Source organism: Olea europaea, chromosome 12 (assembly GCF_002742605.1).
Source record: "Olea europaea var. sylvestris chromosome 12, O_europaea_v1, whole genome shotgun sequence".
Lineage (NCBI taxonomy): Eukaryota > Viridiplantae > Streptophyta > Magnoliopsida > Lamiales > Oleaceae > Olea > Olea europaea.
Window position 1 is genome coordinate 25,236,366 of NC_036248.1, and position 18,296 is coordinate 25,254,661.

The 18,296-nt window shown below is 32.3% G+C and overlaps 1 protein-coding gene across 1 annotated transcript; it reads right to left on the reverse strand.

Annotated features, from left to right (window-relative positions):
* Positions 1-444: 444 nt before the first annotated feature.
* LOC111406180 (cytosolic sulfotransferase 12-like) lies at positions 445-2,488 on the reverse strand. Its single transcript, XM_023035427.1, has 2 exons — positions 1,516-2,488; positions 445-1,294 (listed from the first exon to the last, which is right to left on the reverse strand). The coding sequence occupies exons 1-2, from the start codon at positions 2,185-2,187 to the stop codon at positions 974-976; spliced, it is 993 nt and encodes a 330-aa protein (XP_022891195.1). The 5' UTR covers positions 2,188-2,488; the 3' UTR covers positions 445-973.
* Positions 2,489-18,296: the final 15,808 nt, after the last annotated feature.

The window sequence follows — 18,296 nt, forward strand, 5'->3', positions numbered from 1 at the left end:
AATTGTTTTTCCTTCCTTTAAGCATTTGTTCTTACCATATTAAGCACCTTAGACTGCTTCTATTTAATTGGTATAATTTATCATTTTAAACAGTTGTCTTTGAAAGGAAATAAACGTCATTGAGAGAATTTTTCAATTTTATGTAGATTGTTCAATATTTACACTTGAATTAATGAAATTTTTATTACTAAATTCTTGGTATTCGTAGAATCAATGGCTCTTCAAAGGTGTTCTTCGTTTCTTATGCTCCCCCATCTTGGGTAAAATGAAAGGTTGGTGGTATTTTTTAAATTTCGTTATTCTTATCTTCGCGCACATCACTCTAACAAAACCACGTGTAATGCACATGCCCTTAACTAGTACTACAAACAACTGGACATAAAGAAGACAACTTTAATATTTCATTTAAATGCACATAGCTGGTCTCTTCTGAAAAAAAATCACTAGAAAACAATCCATTATTATTATTATTTTTTAAGTACAATTAGAGCTTCGGCGTGGTTTTTAAACCTCCTCCAAAGCACAACGGGGAGGTTTGATAGTATCCCTACGATCTCTATAGATAAAAGGATGGATTACACAGAGAGGGACGTGGCGTCTCACGTCATAGCTTACAACGAGAGGGAGAGAAGAATTATAGAAGACACTATAAACGAGGATGTTCTACTTCATTTACATTAAAAATGATTTTTCCTCAATATACCTAAGAATACTCGTGAAAAATTTAGAGAAAAGCCTCTCTGCCAGAATTTTTTTGACAGAGGATTTGACACGTGAATAAACAATTGGGATGAAGAAGTGGAACCGCCCTCAAATGTGAGAGTAGGTCAGGGCTTCTGTCATCCTCCCTTTTGGTAGTGTAGCTCGGTTCAAAAATTTAATCACTATTTTGGTAAAGCACAAGAACACAGTTGTTTGACAATAATGGCTTATTTTCTTATTTTTAGAGAGTGATACTATACCCAATGGAGGCTCACAATTTTAATCCTGTTCCACTGAACTTTTGTTCGGTAATCTGATCCAATTTCTGTGCCATCTCAGTTGGCAGATGATTCTTCCAATCTCCAACCTCGCCTCGACGGAAAAATGCTTTGTTTTCCTCACCAGATGCCAGCCTCCCAGTCCTGTTGATTTCCAGGTTGCTCAAAGTATCGAAGCTACATAGCTTTAAGATTTGTTCCACAATTCCCGATTCTTCTTCCTCATTGGAAAATGGACACCCCAAGAACTCAGCAATGCATCTAAGATTATCCGCTGGGCGTTCTTTCATATTCTCATACTTTAAGAAGAAAACCTGTTGAAAGCAATACATAAATGAATAATTTGTCTATTTCCTCAGTGTAAACTTTTAGATGAAGAAGTTAAACGTGACAACAGATTATGAATTCAAAATCTCGCTATCACTCATTTAATGAATAAGGCCTCGAGTGATTAAAAGGAAGCAAACCGCAAATAGGTGTCAGTTGAAAACAATGTAAATGAATAAATTTGCCTTTCAAAGTGGTTCAATAATACCTTATGAGGCTTCTCCATGCTTTCTTTCCAATATTCTAACACATGGTCCCAAAAAGGTCCGTAAATATTCACTCCTCTACAGAACATATCAAAGGTCTCTCCAAGTGAATTACTTCCCATTTCTTGAAGCCTTAACTTGTTAGTGAATTGCCAAAGGGACACAAAAATGTCCTTCGGGTTCCTACATAGATAAACAAGCTTGCATGAAGAATCTCGCACGAATTTCGGAAGGGAAAAAATCGGTATATGAGTTGCAAACAGCCTGGGGGACTTAAAGGAGGAAAGATCAGGGATTTGATTATCAGCATAGAGTTTAATTTCCAAGAATGGAACAAGGTCATGTGGATTTTTGCTGAGTAAAGGGTGTTCTTGATTAATGGGATACTGCATCCGATTTATTAACGTAAACATTACTGCCTTCAGCCAGGTCGTCCCAGATTTCGGAGTTGTAACAAGGAAAACATCAGAATCTCGAGCCTCGAAATGCTCTTGACAGGTCATGATCCCTTGAATGTGCCTCGGTGGATTCCAAAAACCTTGGTATTTGTACAGATGAGAGGCAACCCATCCTTTTTCTTTGGGTAGAGAGGAGATTAAGGCTATACATTCTTGTTCGAGGATTTCTTCCTGCTGTAAATACCTGGGAAGTGATGCAGAAGTTTGAGAGAGCATAATTCTGGAGAGGAACTATTCCTCACATGCACTACAAAAGCCCTTCAGCTAAAAAGGCAGAATAATACTAAGAAGCTACCAAGCAAATCCAAATTATGAATTCAAAATTCGAAACAACGCAAACCAAATAGGATCTAAGATTTTAGATAAATTGGTTCAATATGACATAACCATGTTTATACCTTTGATGAAAATATTATGGAAAAGTGTGTGGAGGTTTTGTAGAATAAGAAATGCTATCTGTATGACAAATAAATGTTTGCTTAATTTGTGACAGGTTTTTTAGATATGGTAGTCTACTAAAAATGATTCTACTCAAATTTACAAAATAAAATATTTTGTAATATATTCGATGATATCTTGGAAAAATGGGGAATCCAATGTCATTTCTCTCATTTTCAAGTTATAATTACTTGCTAAAGTTGATCGTGATGATAAAATGGTACTGCTTTTCAAAACTGGTCAAAAAGATAAGTAATAATTAACAGATGCTTTTTATGACTATTTGAGCATTTTTCCTGCTTAATCAGTAATTTGTTATAGGTTTTACTTTCTGTTTAAGAAAAGGTTAAAGGTAACTGGTAACCCCATGTTGAAGAACTACAATTTCAATTCTCACGTAATTATTAAGGGATAAAATCTCATATCAAAATAAAGATGAAAATTAGATCAATTTATAAGGATTTAAATTACTTCCCTTAATAATGTTGACCTAAAATGGAACCACAAGTCATAGTCTAGTATCATAGACTAATTTGTAAGGATTTGAACTACTCATCTTAATAAGGTTGACCTTTTAAAAATGAACATCAAATATTAATACAGTCTCAAAACCTGTTAAACTCCAACAAGTAATTTGATCCGATTAAAACTCAAAAAAATGAGTATGCGAATTTCAATATTGATCTGCTCAAACGAGTCACAATCTTGCGGAGTATGTTAAGGGATAAATCTCATATCGGTTAAATACCGAAATATAGACTAACATATAAGGCTTTGAGTGTGTGCCTATGCTTGGCTTCCATTATTTTAATAATTCATTGTTTCAAAACACATTTTCAACCACACACTTTAAGAGTAATGCTCCTCTACTAAATTTGTAAAAAGCTTGGTAGAGGAGCTCTTCTCCCATTTTCTTTCACTTCGACGGGCTCCATGATTAAAAAAAATATCCCCCAAAAACCCATTCCCACCCCGAACTGTGAGAGGGGCTGCACTACCAGACCTCTTACAGGTCTGGTAGTGTAGAGGTCTGGTAGTGTAGCATGGTCCACACTTTAATAATTCATTTGTGTTATTAAAATGCATTTAGTTACTTATTGGGTTTTGTGTCAGGGATTGTACAGGGAAAAGGTTTGGATGACAACTATGGGCTATGTATTGATATATTGGAAGTTGGACATTCCTCGATTGTTGTTTTGATTAAGATTTTGATAGTTGTTTCTCACTTTTTAAAATTTTGTTACTTTTTTGAATTTTTATCACTTTCAAAAAGGTTGAACCCCAACCTTGAGGATCCCCCATCGCCCCTACCCTGGAGCATCGTGAGGGAGGTAAATCGCAGGTTATGCCTCCAATGATACAGGGTAGAAGGCTGCTTGTACACTTGCACTTACCCAAGAACCAAATCTATATTTCAAAATTCGAACCCTTGACGCGGCAGACTCAAGTAAAGTTGGATTTCTCCACTCTCCCCTTTTACCACTTGGAGATGTGCCCTGGGAGCAAATATTTTTTTTTTTTTTTTTTTTTTTTTTTTTTTATCACTTTCAACTTATAGAGTGTTATGTTATTAAAATGAAGTTATGTTGTGCCTATGCTTGGCTACCATTTTTTTATAATTCATTGTTTCAAAACACATTTTTAACCATACATTTTGTTACTTTTTTTTTGGTACTTTTGAGTGTTTTTCACTTTTTTTAATTTCCGTCACTTCTTTTAGTTCTTGTCATTTTTTTTTTTTAAATTTTCTACCATATTCTTTTATTGTCCGTTATTTTTTTGAGTTTTTGTCACTTTTTTATATAAAAAATAAAAGTGACATACATTAAAAAGTGTCTCAACTTTAAAAGATGAAGTTTAGTATTTAGTTGGTAGACTGTCTCTGTTTAATAAAAAAAAAAAAAAATGGCACAGTCACTTTTTGAATATTTGTCTCTTTTCTTAATTTGTGTCACATTTTTTTATTGTTCATCACTTTTTTTACTAGTTTTTTACCATTTTCTTATATATTTTTTTCACTTTTTTTGAATTAAAAACATCAATTTTTAATAAAAATATGTTATTTTTTTATTCACTTTTAATAAAAAAAGTGACAATTAATTTTAAAAGGTGACATTGTATGCCACTTTAAAATAAAAAGTAATACCTAACTTTACAAAGAATTTTTTACTTCCAAAATACTTTTTATATGATTTTTCTAAATACATCTTCTTTTAGGGTATTTTTGTAAGTTGCCGAAGTTTTAATATGGCATCAGAGTCCATTAAACTCAAATGAGCAATTTCATTTGATTAAAACTCTAAAAAAAAAATAAAAAAAATAATAATAATAATAACAACACTTGAATTTAAAGATTGGTTTACTAAAGAAAAAAATCACCATCTTTCAGAGACATGTTAAGGGATAAAATCTCACATAGGCCAATATGTAAGAGTTTGGACTCTTTATCTTAATAAGACTAATATTTTAAGATGGAATCACAAGTCTTAATATTAATAGTAAAATACTAATTGAGAATTTTTTCAATTATTCAGTAATTTGTTCTAGGCATACTCTTTGTTTCAGAAAACGTTACGCTGACCCTATGTTGATTGAAGAACAGCAATCTCAAGTCTCACGGGATATCTACACTAAAATACAAACTTTGTTCTCAGGACTGTTTATTTGGTAGACTTTGCCAAGCTTGGCCTATTTTACAACTCGTAATCGTCTGCACCTCTCTGTGCAAAATTAGTGAAAAAAATTGCCTTAAACTGCTTTGATCTCTTAATCTTAATTAGCAAAGGCTAAAAGGATGCTAATTAATTGCACCAGACCTCAAATTTAAAACAGTAATTTATCATCTTCACAACAGGTGAAATAAAAAGCGTCGACGAATAGATATGGATAATATCTTTTCACATGCACCATATAAAGCAGATGAATTTTGATATTTGTACATCGAGGTTGACTGACTCCCTCATAACAGAGGGGCCCAAGACGAATAAAAAAATAGTGGGCCCCTTACTGTGAGGAAGTCGGTCAACTTTGATGTACAAATAGTAAGATTCAAAGTAGATTTCAGTTTATCATAAAAGAAACTGCAACTTGTAAGAAATAAATATTGCAATACGATTCTTGATACGCTGTTTAGTGTGAATTTGCTTTTAAAATTATGGCAAAAATTCTCTCACGGGCTCTGAAGAAGCTTCATTTTCACTTACTAAACCATGAGCCTATTTGGGCTCGATTTTTTCACCCAAAAAATTAATTTTATGACCGTTATTTCATTATTCCAACCTTCATATTTGACTTTTTCTCTCACAGATGAATTTCACTTTTTTTCTAACGAACAAAAAATCAATTCTCAAAATTACTCTCAAACAGACTCCATTATAGAAATCCCGGAAAGACTTAAAAAGAGTAGTGGAGGTCAGGACCGCAAGATGCTTCCCATTTAAAACTCTGAAGTGACATTGAAAGTTCAAAGGGTGTTTCTCAGGACTGAGGCCTGACCTATGCTGTCATCAATAACTTTCAATGCTAGAGAGTTCAGGAAACCATAGACTAGGACAGTTTCAACATTCATTGAGGCTATCAGGGGAAAAAAGGTGCATAAGAAATAATTAGCCCCTCTTTGAACTCGATTATTTAAAATTCATTTTTGATCACACATTCTTTTGATAAAATAATTTTATATGTAAATTCAAAATTTTTGCCTATTTTTTAACTACACATTTTCTAAAAATTCGCTATTACAAAATATATTTTCCCAAAAGATGGGGTCCAAACAAACTCCCTCAATGCCAAAGATTTGAAATTGTTTGGTCGTGCAACTATCTTAAACCTAACGAACCTCCTTGAAAAATTTTAACACAAATTTTTTTTTTCCGTTTTACAACCATACATTCCACCAACTTTTATTAAAATCTATTAAAAATATATGTTTCATCAAACACAAATATAAGTATTTAAATGAAGCGGTCAACATCGCATTATACAAGTCAAAAACTATGAGTTCAAGTTTCACTTGCCATGAATCAATGTAATAAAATTGCGAGCCTTCGATTAGAAAAAAATTAATTAACTTTGCTTGGATCATTTCACCATTCTGGAGAAACCTTCGAGTCCATATTTTATGGACGAAGAAAAAACGAAAGAATTTTGCTTTGTTAAGATTAAGCTCTAGCGCTAATTCTTCGAAAATCTCGGACCCATGAATACGAGTTTACGAGTGCGCGCACTAGATCATGCTATATTAGTCCTGGCCCCAATTACGAGTGGTGTTCATATCATGTCCTTAGTGCAGCTTGCTCTTTTATTGTGGTGGTCCGACTCTACCATTTCTGGAAATATGCAGATATTGATTTATCAGTTCAAATCAAATACACTGTTTAATTTCTATTTGGACAAATTGCAGCTTGCTCTATTATTGTAGTGGTCCGCCTGTAGAATTCCAGCAAATTTGCAGCTATTGCGTGACCACTTCAGATCAAATCCACGTTTAATTTCTATTTGTACATATGTCCTTAATCCCTATTCTTTAAATGGCATTGTTACTGTTTATAGTACGATTATAATTCAATATTTTATTGTTCAGCAGTAAGGGTAGATAAATCATTAGATCAAACCGGAACTAAATCGAATCGAGCGGTTTGGTTCGACTCTAAAAAAAAATAAAAAAATAAATTAATGGTTTGTATTCTTAGAATTGAATACCATTTGGAACCAAGAATTGAACTCAATTTTTATTATTTTCATATATGTTTTCTTTTAAGAAATCGGTGAATTACATCAAAAATTCAACTTTAAAAAATACAAGTATGAAATGGACAAAAATAAAGGTAATTTACCATTATATTTTACTTTATCACTTATCAGACAAAGTGGCCAAGCTCTTATCTAAATTCTAATTCATTTACCTCATTTTTGAATTTTAGATACAACTCCGCTCCTACACCATAGTTACCATTACATTTGTTGAATGTTTTATGTTTTATTTTATTTTTATATTTTTGTTTTTTTTTTCCGGTTAGATATATATTACTAAATTACGGATAGGGTTGGATATGGATTGGGTTGGGTTGATTTTTTATCCAACTCAATATGGTCAATATGATTTAAAATCAAACCAATCCAACTCAATTATTAGTTTAAGGGAAAAAAATCACATCTTAGGGGTTATGTTTACCCCAATTCAAAAATAAAGTAAATGGTTTGATAATTCAAAAATCAATTATATATTTAATTAATTAAAAATATTTATTAAATAAAGATAATAAAGTCACAGTTACATGATTAATAGTCATAGATTTATTTACTGGTCACATATCGTCAAATTAATTGGTCACAGATTATTTTGTGATCACAAATCAAAAATTTTGTAAGTCTTCGAGGTCACAAATCATTCAAATTACATGTCACATTTTATATGTTGGTTACATAAGTTAAAATTTATTGGTCACAAATTATTTTTTAGTCAGACACCTAATATTCAATCACAAATCAGATAAATAGTTGGTCACAAATGGCTAAATAGTTGGTCACGGACACCTAATTATTGGTCACAGATACTCTACCCGTTACTATCATCGCCACCGCCACCACCATCGCACAACGCACCACACACAGCACACCACCACCACCACCATTTTCTTTATCTCCATTTACACCACACCTAACCACCACCCCACCAAAGAATCCACAAACCCGTCACCACCACCTCAAAAACGCAACAAAACATGCCAAAAAATCACACCACTGCCACCAAATTCAACAACCACAATAGCCTATTCATTTCACCACCACAGCTCGTCGAAGTGGTTAGATCTGCATTGCGAGGAAGATACGGACAGGAAGATGAAGAGAAGATGAAGAGTTAGAGTGAGAATAAATTATAACAGTTTAAAAATGGCCTGAATTCTGATGGTCTCGTGTTGGCACTCAGAGTCGGAGGTGTCTCCGGTGGCGATCGCTCCTTGACAGCGATGACAGTCGAAGGATAAGGTAGAGAGAGAGAGAGATATATATATATATATATATATATAAGGGAAGAATTTGGGGGAAATGATTAGGGTTTTAATTGAATTTGATGGGTTAATTATATATAATACCAGATTTTTGCATAAGTAAACTTATCCCCTAATTTTGATTTGAAGGTTTTAATACCTGGTTTTATGTAATTTCCTCTTAGTTTAAACCCAACCTAACCTAAACAGATCAAGCTTGGGTTGGTTTAGGTTTGAGCAAAATTTAAATTAGATCCAATTTTTTTATTTTTTTATTGTTTTTTGAATTTAAACAATTTTTAAAGTTAGAAACCACTTGAAAATCTCTATTATTTTTAAACTTACATAAGGAATTCATCCTAAAAATTAAGTTATAGATAGATTTGAAACTATGGATCATTTTCTTTTTATAATTTTTTTGGACTTTATTCATTTTATTATCACATTATTAATTTTTATTTTATTGTCAAATTGTTTTGCATTTGTACATAGTATTCATATCAATCAACCTACATAAAAAAAGAAAAGAAAAAAGAAGACGTCTGTACATTTGAAATCCTTATCTTTGTCTCCACTATTGTGTCTACTTAGATTTTTTAATTTTAGATATTAAACTTTTTAATTTATTGGGTTGAGTTGACTAACACGAGAAACAAGTCATCCCAACCCAATCCAACACAATTGAACTTAAAAATCAAATCAAATTGGTCGGTTTGGATTGAGTTGGTCGATTTTATCAATTTGGATTGATTTTTGCCTAGCGCTAGATATGGTGATAAATTTTAATCTTCATTTATCATTTGAAAATTTAAGTAATGAGACCAGAATAAAAAAAGAATCGAATGGTTCGGGTCCAATTTGATTTCATATCTTAAAAAAGGTAAAATCATTGATTACATTATAAAAATCCATTGGTTCAAGTTTCAATTCGATTATTTTGGAACTATAACCAAATGGAACAATGTCCACCCCTATTTAGTAGACATCTAGTGCGGTGCACAAGCAATTTGAAATAACCCTGAGTATTAGACGAGCTCATGAGTTTAAATATGAAACGAGTCTATTATCTTGCTTTTGAGTTGAGAAGGTACACTATTTTAAGATCGCTAATGGATGACTTGGTTGCATTGACATTTCAACATCTGAATAGCTGGAAAAAGTTAGTCCATTTTTTATGGACTAGTCAAAGGTTGATCATGCATTACACGTTATTTTGAAATACTTTATAAGTGCTGTAAAAGTCATATTTGATGTCAATTTATGAGGAGAATTTGAGGAGTCTCAAATGAACTAAAGAAAATAAAATTTAGAATAAAAATTTAAAAGAAGAAAATTGTACTATTAAAACTTAACTTCTTCAATTCAAATTTTTTGTGATGATGGACTATTACAAATGAGCAACATTTTTATACTACATTTGGTAATAAAAATCAATTGCTAATACACGAATTTAAACATCCATTGAAATTCCTGGATACATGAATATAAATAAATTTATCTATAATAACTCTAGATTCATGTGAATGTTAATTAATTAAGAATTAATAATATGAAATTCATGTATCAGAAGGATTTTGTAGTATTTATTATTCCCTCCTTCCCAATTATATAAACTGTTTTGTTTTTCACACGGATTAAGAAATTTTCTTTAATGTCATCATAAAATTAATTTTTGCCAAGATCTTTCCTAATTTACCCCCATTTAATTTTCAGTATGTCATAGTAAATTATTGTTATAATTAGTAAAGAATTTGAATGATTTAATTTGAAGAAGAACAAATGAGAGTTATTCCAAATTTCCAAGAAGTGGAAAATATATGTATTTGGATGATTTCAAGAAGTTAGGATATTTAGTGGGGAAAATTAAATAAGGATATACTGCTAAAGGAACAAAACAAAATATTCTAAATTAGAAAACAAGCCTATATGTTTGGGACAAGAGAAAAAGGAAACTCGGCCTATATAATTGGGACGGAGGGAGTACACATTTAAAAATGAAAGAAAGTATTTTTGAAATAATTGAATTGTAATAGAGTTAAAAGCGTCCACAAAATAATTCTCACTTGATATAATATTTAATATATTGTAGATTAAGTCCTTGTTTATTACTAGGGCGAATACATGACGGATCTAGAAAGTCATTTTTTTTCATGAAATGATGAGACTTTTATCATGATAAGATGAAAGGGCCCTCCTTAATGTTGTAGATCAATGAATAAGAAACTTCCATTTTAGAACAATCAAATCAAACTCGATTATATACAAATGTCCTCTTTGGATTCCTTGAAAAGCTTAACAGCATTTCAAGAGTGCTCTAGACTATTATTGAATTAAGTAGATCCAGCATTTAGAGAGCCCTGCAAAGGCATGGGGAAATCTATGGAATCAGCAAAAAGGCAAGCAAAGGCTGAGTTAGCCAAATGGTCTAGTCCCTGCTAAAGAACAACTGCAGTTGTGATGAGAGCTCACAAGTGGAGGATGATGCCATAAAGATCTCCTTACCTCCCCAACAATGCTCTCTTGTGGTGTGGTGACATCGGCGAAGTGGAGAAATTGAATAAGGCCTTGGAATGAAAGAAAGATATTAAGATGCACTTCTACCCCCGCTAAGGAAAAATTACGTTGGCTTTAAACTCAGGTATTATCCTATGGTATGGACTACACAAAGATTTACTTATGAATTGGATTAAATCTATAGAATAACTTTATCTAGAAGTTCAAAATGTTAAGGAGTGTTCCTTTTTAAAAATAAATTTGATAAAGAAATCACCCGTTAAAATAAAATAATACAATCTTTAGATCCTTTTAATAAAACAATTTGACATTAACCAATGTTATATATGTGATTCATATAAAGAGGAACAGGTATTTATTGGATTAAATTAACAGATATATCGAAGCAGAGGGGAGTGGTGTGAGGGGAATCTTTCTAAGCCTCTAAAATCAAACAACTGAATCTTCCTCATAGATTCAATAAATACTAAAAGAAAACAGCCACTTGATTTGTGGGAGCAAGTTTCAAATGTCACTTAATGGCTAGAAACAGATAGAATTGCAATATGTAGCCCGTCTGGCGCAGGTTTTGCAACCTTATTTGCATTTTTTTAAAGTTTGAAAAGTCTCATTTTTATTAAAATATACGTATATTTGACCCACTTCTCATTTTTTAGATGTAAGCGTGTTTGGTGAGGATCTAAATTAGATTTTTTAGTAAATTGTAATAAAGGTTTTCAAAATGTGTGGTTGAAAAGTTGTGGGATCCATGAAAGATGATGTTAATATTGATTATTTAACTTTGACTTAAATTAAAATCAGATTTTAATCCGTACCAAACATGCTTACAAATAACTAGATCATTTACCATTAAATATGATGTTGATGTAGACTATACATACACGTGGGATGGTTTATTGCTATATAATCAAATATATAGAAGTTGAGGGCTTTAAATAGAAATTTGATATGTTCATAAAGATTAGGGGAAAGGGAAAATGAGTTCTAATGAGTCGTTAAAATACGATCAAACGAGCTATTTGATATATATATATAACAGAGAAAGAGTTTGAAAACTAGTCTTGAAAGCAATCTAATTATACTTAGCTCTCATTTGGTTCTAATTTTTCACCCAAAAAAATTAATTTTTTGACTGTTACTTCTCTAAGTAACAATCATCATTTTATACTTCTTTTCTTACATGTGAGACTTACTTTTCTTTTTAATAGTCAAAAAATCAATTTTCATAATCACTACTGAACAAGCCCTAAGAAAAATAGAAAATTGACTAATTTAAGCTTCCTTTCACCTTAATTCCTTCCATATATCTATATATATTGACCATCCATCCAACAATTCTGCTATGGTGCCCGAATTGGTTGGTCTGCAGCTTGACAAAATGAGGTGGCCTTCTGGCTTCCCCCTCCCCTTTTTTTAATAAACCATATCATTTACAATTTTAAAATACCATGAGTTAAACTGGCCCAAAACATATAACCCGTGTCACCCTCAAATAACCCTATTCAACTCAAATTCTTCCTTCTCTCCATAGAAACCATCGACTCCTCTACGCCAGCGATTATATAGACGCTGTCTTCTACAACAGAATGCACGTTGTCGAAATATTCGAGCTTTCCTTTATTTCAGCAAGAAGTCTGGCTGCTTTTTGTTGAATCGTAGATGCCACAACCTATCTTCTCCAACCAAATCTATAAAAACTCAGGTATATATACATATAAGTGAAAGGCAGAGTAGAACCCATCACAAATATTACAACTTCGAAGGTGGAATTGTGAGAGGCTTGGACGAAATTTGTGTTGGCCATGGCTGTGGGTTTTTAAATTTTGAGTGCACAATGTTTATGTAATTTTGTGTTTTTTTTCTGGGACTTCGTTTGCACTAGTGGTTTTTAACATGAATAACTACAATAAAACATTAATCTATAAAGAATCCTTAAAAAAAAAAAGGTTAATTATAGTTAGAGGCGAAGATAGAGGGGTACAGCCCAGCAATGCTTCCTAGCCCATATAAATAATATTAGCCCAAATATTAATATTAATATTAGCCCAGCTTTAAGAAGAATTGTAGGCTTTTGGCTCAAAATATTAATATTAGCGCAGCTATAGTTTAAATCTCAATCCAACTCTAATGCTCAATTATTCAAATTGTATTAAAGACATTACAATTATTAATTACTCTTTTCATGACATTCATGAAATGTAAATATTTTATTGTCAAAATAGATGTTCTATTTAATGCATGTTTGACTAAAATTTACTTATAATTATTAAGTAAATTTTATTATAGATAATTTGTATTGATTAGATCTAAAAGTAAATTACTTGTTTTAATAGATAGAGATACTACATATTTTTCTAAATTTAAAAGTAAATAATTTTTTTTATTACTACGTATGTTTTTATTTGTTACTAATTCATATTTATAAAAATAAAAAAAAAACTTATTTTGGCCATAAAATAGATATTATGATCAAAATAAATAACATACTATAGATTTGATATTGACAATCAAAAGAATATTTGTGAAAACTTTCAGTTGTTTAGAAAGACTGATTGTTAAAGTTACTAAAACAGAGTACTCATTGAATAATTTTTTCATTTTTTGTTGGTTGATATGTATTTTTGCCTATTTCTATTATAATTTGGTTAGTTTGTATTTTTTAAAGTAAGTGTTGATTTTCTATTTGGTAAAAAAATACAAAAAATTAGTGGAATATCTTAATGTGAGATATCCAATTTTTTTTTTTAAAATTTCATTGAGTGTCATATATTTTTTATTGTGAATGTTATGAAAATAGCCTCCGAAACTCGATTTCTTGTGGCGTAAGTTCATTGAAAAAAATTTATGTTTCAGCTCATCCTAACATCATTTTCTAGTTCCGCCCCTGATTATAGTAGTGGTCATTCAACTTTCACAATAATGTAAAACCTAAAAAAGAGATATATATAGTCACAGAAAAACTAGAGGGCATTTTGAAATATTTGGTTTTAGTGCTTGAAGCTGAAGTTGCTCTTGTTGTGGAATTCATTTTTTCTTTATTGTGGAAATTTTGAACAAAAGCCTAATCCTTCTATTTTTACAAATAATTAGACAAGGTAGACTAGATGATCTGTTTACTTATTTAAAAAAAAAATTTGCCTTTATACAAATTAATATTTATAACCCTGATGTATCATTGGGTAAAAATTGATTGTTGAATGAGCCAAGAATATTCTTGTCCTGTTAATATTTTGCTATTGTTAGGGTGTATAAAATGTCATCTGAATCCACAAGGGAAAACAATTTTCTATAAACGAAAAGCAAAGTGATAATGCAAATAATTTGCCGCAAGAATTAGGCGCAAACTCTGAATCTTGTGTTCAAACTAGGTTAAAAGCAAAGTATGATTGCTACAAGATAACATAGGATTGAACGTTACCTTAGAAATGCTAAGCTTGGAAGCATAGTCACTGAACCTGGGCCGAGAGATTGAGCCTATTTTTGGTTGATATTCATAAACGGTTTATTGTCGGTAAAATCAAATTTTATATATACATTTTTTTAAACTTACAAGTAATAAAAGTATTAATCATCTTTCGGTTTTTCTATGACATTTGCTTTGGTTTTAGAAGAATGGTAGACATGAGTCATCTACTTGTATTGTGAGGTTTGTCATTTGTTTATATATATGAGGTTTGTCAAAGTTTATCTTGTTAGGTGTTTGACTCTCAGTTTATATGAGAGGAAAGAATCATGGAGTCTATCATAGCTGTAGGCTGAAGAGTTAATTTTTTGTTGAATGCCCGAACAAATAGCCCTGCCCATGGTGTAAACATGCTTTTTCTGAAGTTCTTTGAGGTAGAGAAGAACACTAAGAACAAAGGTAGACTATTCAATACGTGCAACGGGAAATGTGATTTTTGGGAATGGGTTAGCAAGGAGGAAACGAGTGGTGAATCAACATCTGTACTGAAGTTTTTTCATGCATGTTCAAAGCTCGATGTTGGTTAACTGATGAACAAGACACAGAGATTTCTATGAATGTGACTTTACACAAAGAAAGAGCACGTAACTGAAGGAAATAAGATTGGAATTGGGCCGACAGGAGTTGTACTTTCCTTTAAATGAAATTGTAATTACAGTTATGTAAACATATGTATCTTTGAAATGAATGTTGCATTCTTAGAGTTGTAAGTTTTGAGTTACCTTCGACTGGAAGTGGTAGGGAAAAATCTAGACTGTGGACAAAAATGAAATTTGTGATATTGATGTGTTTGTTTGAAATTTGTCACATTATTCTATTTCGTTTTACATCTAATTAGAGCCTCTTTCTACCTGTCATCTTGGACATATGATGGCTTAAAGGTCGTCAAACAAAACTTGATTATCAAATCAACTTCAAAAAATGTCAATTCCCTAACCAAAAACATAGCAATTCTATTTAAATATAACATAAGTGATCGGTGGAATTTCTCACTATCCTTGGCTTCCAAAACCCTGAATTGTTTGCAAAAACACCTATAATCATAATAATGTAAATGACAACTAGTTTGTAGTGTGATAGCTGAAATTAATTATAATGCGCAAGACTTACATGACTTCAAGAAATGTGCATATGCCTAATCCTGTGCACATACATATATGCGTGCACTAGTGTATATAACCATACTTGATCAATGGCCAATCCTTTGCCAAAGCAATAACTCTCCAGTCGCCATCATTCTCTTCACTAACGTCATGACAGTCTCCAACACTAAAACTGTAAATTCTTGCATATAGAGTGCAAACTCATAGCATTGCAAGTAGCATCCAAAAGCAATATTAAGGTATGTTATGTGTCTCCATATAACTTAAATTGAGAGATCTACTGTAAGCATTTTCAAAGGGTATTCACAACAAACGAAAATAGATACAAATAATATATGCTGCCAACTCCAACTTTATCAAGACAAAACTTCACTCTCAATAATTTATGCTGCCAACTCCAGCTTTATTAAGAATAAAACATGGTTTCTAGGTACAGCCACAAAAAGATAATTTTGACACAGTCCAGCAACATTGATCTTAAACTAGATTTCTTTAGCCATCGAATAGTGAAAGACCAAAATCATACCCAGCTGATTATACCCTACATTTACTAAAAATGCTACTCGAAGTGTTAGAAATATACTCTTCAGTATTCTAACTTGCTTCAACAAAGTAAGATTAATTACTCTTGGAACTTCCATTCTGCTTTAGACTTGTGAAAAATCATGTAAATCCTTCACCATCGTGCATTTCTGACCGTTGTGCATCACTACCAGTGGCATCATGCAAATGTTGTCTATTCCAACTTGGGAAAAATCAAATACAATCCCATTTTAATCTAATCGCAAAAACATTAGAAAATAATGACAAATATTTTTCCTCTTGTAGATGTTTTACCTTGACTATTGAATATAACACTTGTTGAAGATGGAGGGACAATACATGTGGATTGCAGGAGTTGCGTGAATTGAAGATCATGGTTGTGACCCTACATGAAATAACATTATTAGTAAGTTATATTTTTCGATGAAAATAAATCATCTACGAACTAAAAGGAGCTGTGCATATGATAATGGTATTGGGATAGGTGCTTGTTGAGGCAACTGGATGACAGGTGCAAAATCTCCCATATTACTTGTGTGAACTTTAGGTCTCTTCCCTTTGGTTGAACTCAAAGTTGCCTATAAAACATGAGAATGTTATTAAAAGTTGACACATATATGGACTTTACGACCTTCAGATACAGAAAATTGGGAATTACCTTTACTTTGTTCGAACTTGATTCCAATAGGCTTTTCTTGCAAAGTTTCCTAGGTGTACCTTTTCTTTTTACACATATTGGATCCCGTATGCTACCACTTCTAGTATCCTATGATACTCCACTCTTTGAGGCTATCTGATTATTATGCGATGACGTGACATTACAATCAGAAATAGACTTTGACCTCATCATTTGATTGCACTAAGTGTCAATCCACTCAATTATAGCATCGGATTTGACTTCATCATCTACAGTCGTGTTTGCTAGTTTTGCAAATGTTGACACATTTTGCCGTACTTTAACTGTCCAGGTGTACTGACCAAACCATCATAGTTTACTGCGACCCTTATGTGGGCTCTACTCACACCTCGTCACCATCTTCGTAATATGTATCTTTCCGGTACTGATTTCACATCATTACGAATCAATACTGCAATCGCATGTCAACAAATAATACCCCGAAACTCGAAAAAGTGAACTGCATGTAATTTCACATTTTTCTCTTTTGAACGATCATCATGTATTACGTCCTCTTGTACCTCGTAAATGGTCCCCTAACATCCCTCAGAAGTCAATATGAGATCGCAATAAACCTTACCTATGAACTCCTCTTGAACTTCCCCGAATTTCGAGATTGTATAAGCAATCGTAGACCAAATTGTGTATCGTAGTAAATATTGAGCCCTTTTCCATATGGTATCCAAACTTTTCAGGCAACTTCTTCAATATGTGCCACAAACACCATCTATGCCTTGTATTGGAGAATACAATTTGAATTGCATTTCGCATAGTCCTGTCTTGATCTGTTATTATCCCATGGGGAACTTGTCCATGTATGCATTCCATCCATGTCCGAAATAGCCACACAAACGTATTTGTATCCTCGTTCGATAACAGACCACATCCAAGGAGTGTAGATTGTCCATTATGATTCACTCCAACAAAAGGGGCAAAAAGCATGTCTTATTTATTAGTGAGGTACGTGGTGTCGAAGGTGACAACATCACCTAAATCCTTTTATGTTTGCCTACTCTTATTATCTGCCCAAAACACATTTTTTAACCACAACTCTTCATCCAAATCTATACTAAAGTAAAAACCCAAGTACCATGCTTACATTTTAGAAAAGTATGATTATATCGCTGCTGCGTCTCCTTCTCCCAGTCTTAATTGCCTAACTTTTTCAACATAATTTTGATAATCCTTCTCTATGCAAGTCATATTCTCATATACACCCGCTTCAACAACTGTAGAGTTGTAACTTTTGTGTAATGGAATTCTAGCCAAGTCATTTACTTCAAGTCGCCGTTTCACATGTACACTCAATTCTCGGTTGCATCTATATAGCTTGAGCTTTGAAGGGCTTGTTTTATGATTGTGATCGAGGTTTATTGTGTTGATTTTCTATATACCACAAATATCTGAACATCTAGTTATCCTGGCTTTACATCCACTCTGAATCGTTGCTTGCGACTTGAAAGAACCACTCGTATTTTGGATTCTTTTCCCTTCACGACTACAAACAAATGTATTATATCTCAATACTCCATCATCAAATTTCCTAACTGGGAAACCAGTGTCGTATGCATATCTTTTGTAAAACTCGAACATTTCATTTT

Coding starts and splice junctions, on each gene's coding strand:
- LOC111406180 (XM_023035427.1), bottom strand. CDS start 2,187: ATGCTCTCTCAAACTTCTGCATCACTTCCCAGGTATTTACAGCAGGAA. Junction 1,295..1,515: donor GCATGGAGAAGCCTCATAAG/GTATTATTGAAC, acceptor TGCTTTCAACAG/GTTTTCTTCTTAAAGTATGA.